The sequence below is a fragment of the Hordeum vulgare genome, chromosome 6H (assembly GCF_904849725.1).
Source record: "Hordeum vulgare subsp. vulgare chromosome 6H, MorexV3_pseudomolecules_assembly, whole genome shotgun sequence".
NCBI classification, from domain to species: domain Eukaryota; kingdom Viridiplantae; phylum Streptophyta; class Magnoliopsida; order Poales; family Poaceae; genus Hordeum; species Hordeum vulgare.
This window is the reverse complement of record NC_058523.1, coordinates 5,619,038-5,624,208: the sequence shown is the minus strand read 5'-3', so window position 1 is coordinate 5,624,208 and position 5,171 is coordinate 5,619,038. Positions and strand designations below refer to the sequence as shown.

The 5,171-nt window shown below is 41.2% G+C and overlaps 1 protein-coding gene across 1 annotated transcript; it reads right to left on the bottom strand.

Annotated features, from left to right (window-relative positions):
* Window positions 1-1,753: 1,753 nt before the first annotated feature.
* LOC123404846 (ankyrin repeat-containing protein At2g01680-like) lies at window positions 1,754-4,895 on the bottom strand. Its single transcript, XM_045098793.1, has 3 exons — window positions 4,268-4,895; window positions 3,493-4,028; window positions 1,754-2,353 (listed from the first exon to the last, which is right to left on the bottom strand). Exons 1-3 carry the CDS (start codon window positions 4,893-4,895, stop codon window positions 1,754-1,756), a joined length of 1,764 nt encoding a protein of 587 aa, XP_044954728.1.
* Between the last annotated feature and the right edge of the window lie 276 nt (window positions 4,896-5,171).

Genomic DNA, 5,171 nt, shown 5'->3' with positions numbered 1-5,171 from the left:
GCACCAGCAGGGTTCTTTGTATATGGACTATGTGTTATATTGTTGTGAGCATCTGTCACGTAGTTATCTGTACAGTCATTTATCGGTATGGGGTGGTATATTGTCTCCTTCTATTTGATTTTCGTGGCCTTATCACCGCCTGCTGCACGGTAAGAATTTATAAGGCATTGATATATTGCCTTATCACCGTCTGCTGCACGGTAAGAATTTGTAAGGCATTGATATTTGCTTTACTATGAGCGTTTTACCACCACATCCCACTAGTTCATAGGAAACATATTCTTGAATTTTTTTTCTACTACTCATAACATGATCCAGAGTTGTCAATTCATGGGCTTCTTCGATCGTGGGAGACGTGCCACCAAAACAACCATTACGAGAGGTGCATAGAGATCCAAATGTGCACTATGAAGTTAATGTTTCTGTACGAACATTTAATGGCTGTTTTAGACCTGCTTTATATATAGAATGGAAATTTGAAATAAATGATATATTTACTTCCAATAATTTTGCTGAACATAAAAAAGTTAAGGTCGCGGTTGGTTCTTTCACCGGTTATGCTTCAGCTTGGTGGAGCAGATATTGTTGGTTACCCCTGATTATATACCTACTACTTGGGATGATTTGAAACATGCCATGAGACACACATTTGTTCCTGCTTATTATACTCGTGACATGATTAAAAAGTTACAACATTTAAAACAAGGTAGTGACACCGTAACAAAATATTATGATGATTTACAAACGACCTTGTTGCATTCATCATTAGAAGAAAGTGAAGAAGATTATGGATATATTTTGGGGAGGATTAAACCATGATATTCAGGAGATACTAATTCATGATATTAAAAAAATAATGAAAGTAAGTAATTTATACAAGTATGTATCTAAATCATACAAGTAAGATTTTTTTCTTTTAAAAAGAAGATAAGAACAAGAGCCTCACCATGGTGGTGCTCACGACGAGATCGGCGCAGGGCGATAGAAAACGGTGAGGACGGACACGGGACGGCACCCTACACATGTGCAGACTCTAAGAAGTTAATTTGAGCATTTGAAATGAACTAAACTAGTAGTGACAGATGAAAGGATGAAGTAGCTAACCTTTTAAAACACTTGTGCAATTGGTGCACGGCCAAACCTAGACAAATATTGAGGAAAATGGAGCTTGGAGGTCGAGCTTGGAGAGGAGAAAGCTTAAGTAGTGTAGCTCGGGCATTTCATCGAACACGTCATGTGCATGAAATAGAGTGGCAAGAGCATGGCATGGTCACACTTCAACAGTCAAAAAATAGAGGAGAGGGTGGTAGGGGCGAGGGTTTATATAGGCAACACTTTAGTCCCGGTTTTGGTCTAAAACCGTGACTAATAGCCTACCCTTTAGTCCCGGTTCTTGCCACAAACCGGGACTAATGCTCCGCGGCAAGCCACGTGACAGTCGCTGGATCTTTAGTCACGGGTTTTGCCCCGAAATGGGACTAATGAGGTGAACCGAACCAGAACCAATGCCCCGGCAAACCGAACCAGGACCAATGACTGGCATTGGTCCCGTTTTCGTTTGAACCGGCCGAAAGACCCTTTTTCTACTAGCGATACTTGGGCCCCAAGTTTGAAACTAATACATGAATGGTAGTACAATATTTTGTCCCAATGAGTTAACAATACAGGACAAGTAGCCGGCCAAACAATGTTTATTACATATAAATTACAAACTCACTATCAGAAAGCATAACCATAAGACAAATTGATGAGGTCAAACCATGCTAAGAAGATTGGAATTGAAAGTTTTACCCAGCTTAAATCTGAGCCTCAAGGCAGGCCATTCACCTAGCAGCTTCGTCAGAATAGGCAACAAAGCCACCATAACGCAAATTGCAATAGCCAGCCAGTGGACGCGTGGAGCAAGCACCGTGTATAAACCAGTTGAAAAGGCCGTAGTTGTTGCCACGTATGCAAACCACATGAGCTTCTTAGTAAGTGATACGTAATAGATCAAGAACTCGTAATCCCCCCACCTTGCTACGATGCATATGAAGGCCACGGCAAATGAGGAGCACATTGCTAAGACGTCAGAGATCAAGAATGCCTGAAATGCAAACTTCTTAGACATGATGGGAAGTCCCTCGCTCCCAGCATTGTTGTTGTATCCTCCAGGCAAGGTGAAGGCAGCGGCGAAGGTGATTGTCACAGTGAGGATCGCCACTAATGAAGTATTGGTTGTGTATGTTTTAGTTAGTGATTTTGCTTCCTTCCTTGATGCGTCTGTCATCTGTCGCTTGGTTTGCACGTGAAGATTATGAAGAATAGCAGCGTCTTGTGGATTAGCTTTCGACATAAGCATGGCCACTTCATTCTACATGAATACAAAGGTATAAGATACATACAAATCTTGCTGTATAAAAAGTTAATAGTGTTATCCATAGTAGTTTATTTAGTTCAAAATGTGTTGCAAAAAACTATAGTCATTTTCTTTTAAATTCATCATGAAATCATTACCTTAATGTAAATTTGTTTTGGGACCTCCCTGTGTACGTATCTTGTAAATAATCCTTTTTAAATAAATAATATAAAATATTATGTAGGAGTATCTTCTACCGTTTCCAGTCAAAAAGATGAAACAATCAAAGCGGAGGGGCATGTTAGGATACTGAATAAGCTAGCTAGTGACTGCAATAATTCATATATTGAAATAATATCTAGAAAATATATTAAAAAAATGTAAAAATCCGTGAACTCAAAATATTTGTCACCTACTTCCCCTCAACTCATTTGGGGAACTCTCACTTAGAGTAGTCCATACCATGCTACTGTCAAACCTATATAGAACCGTTATATTACAGATTGATCCATGGTACACATGGCACGTAGAAACACGAACCTCGTGTTTGTTTTCAGCCAACCCGGCCATAGTTATTTGTCACAGCAGCCAAGCTTACGCCTCACTCCCGTCTTATTGGCACTGCGGTTCCTCATTAGGCTGGCATTCCTCGGGCAACAATTTAAATAAGCCCCACCAAAACCGTCCTGGTCCGGCTTGAAAAATACACTATTATGTATTTTTTGGGAGCATTTTCCAATTTTCAGGATATATAAATAGAATCACTGGCCTGAAAAGTAGATATTTAATTACAGTTAAGTATATGTATATCGATGAATTTAAGAGTATTTGGAAAGCGAAGTGTCACATATATAAATAACAGGCCAGTGATTCTACTTATCTACTTGACAAACGGTTAGTAGACTTGAAAATAAAAATCAATTGCTGCAAATTTAAAAGGCATAAAAATGGCCCTTAATGTTTGTTTGTGCAAGCTAATAGCAGTCGACTTTTGTGCTGCATCGTCTAAAAGAAGTTGTATGTGCAGCATTAAAATAGATGACTCTGTCATTATTTTGCTCGCATATTAGAGGGGAGAGTTACAATATACTCCGTCTTATTTGTAATTAACACCGTCCATATGCACGATATTATTTATAAACATACGTACATACCCAGTTTAAAGTCTTGGCATTCTGCGTGAAGGTGGTCAGTTTCCAAGTTGCTGCAGTATTACTGTTGTCAAGCACTGTTGCATCTATACACTCGTGAGACAGTAAAGAAGCAACTATTCTGGGATTGCACTTCTGGACTGCAAGATGTAGAGCAGTTTTTCCGATGTGGTCTCGCATGTTAACGAGTTTGCTAAGCTGTGGTCTTCTCATGATAAATTCAACGAACTCTGCATGATCAAACCGTACAGCTTCATGAAGCCATGTATAATTATCACTTGCTCGCTGATAACTAGCATCCGGACAATGTCTCAGAAGCTCTCCAGCAACATGAACATGACCTCGAGATGCGGCACACACAAGGAGGGGATTACCCTTTCTGGTTATCACATACCCTAATGAACAATCATGTTCTAGCAATACTCGTAGCACCTTGGTCTTGTTATAAAGTACAGCCACTGTTGCTGGTGTGCTACCCTGCAGGTCATCAGCTGCTCTGGCCAATTCAGGTCGTTTTCCCATAATTTTTCTAGCGCCATCTGAAAAGTACAAAACCAAGGGGCATAAATTAATTAATGAAGGCTGTTAAGAACAGCCAAGGGACCATGCATATGCATGATAGTCTTTGCCATGATGTAAACTGATGGATGTAAAATGTTGAGGAATCATAACATCAACTACCCTATACAGGGTCCTAAATTTTATATCTTGGGGCCGGTTTGATGTGAATACTACATAGTATTATTATTGTAATTTGTACTCTATGGATGTCACTCACCTTCGTCTCCGTTTCTTACCACAGCGTGTAAAGCATTTTCGCTGTGCCGTCCAGCGTGACTAGACTCTGGAATATTCAGGAGTTTCTCGAAGACATGTGTAAAATTTCTCAGTGCCGCGATGAACATGGTTGACTCGCCATGTTTGTTCACATGTTTCGACAGCGCGGGCTCTGCTTCTATCAGCTCCAGCGCAAGCTCCCTGTGGCCGCTGTGAATGGCATGGTGCAGCGCGTTGCATCCCTCCTTGTCTTGCCACAAGATTGCAGCACTCAACTGCCGTGCTTGGTAGCATCTGAGTAAGATGGAAGCCACTCGGGCACGACCACTTGCAACAGCGGCGAGAAGTGGCGTCTCCCCATCCAAGTTTTCCACGGTGAGGAGAAGGTTCTCTAGTGCCACCACATCCATGCAGAATCCTTGGTGGCCATAGGTGGAGGCTATGTGAAGGCAGGTGTTTCCTGTAAGAGTTGTTCCGAGAAGAATGCCTGGATTCTGTGAAGCCAAGGCCTGCATTGACGTGGAATCACCAGATGTGGCTGCATTCAGGAGCCGTTTGTCTATTTGTGGTGGCCGTGGCGCCACTTCTCCTCCCGATGAACTAGCTGCTGTTGATGCATTGGCTGCCATCTATCTTCTCTTCTCTTTTGGACCGGTTTACTACTGCATGCATAAAAAAAGATTATGCCCAGCGAAGCAGGACAAAACTTATGAGACAGCGATCGCTAGCAGGCCATCGGACGTTGTGCTCGTGAAAATTAGCAATCCCCATCCCAAATATTTGCGTTTGAAACAACAATGTTTGACCAAACATGCTGTCGGAATGAAGTTGAAATGAGGTTTACATATGCAATTGGATGATATAAATAGCAAATATATTTTTATGCCCAATACTGAGGTATTTTC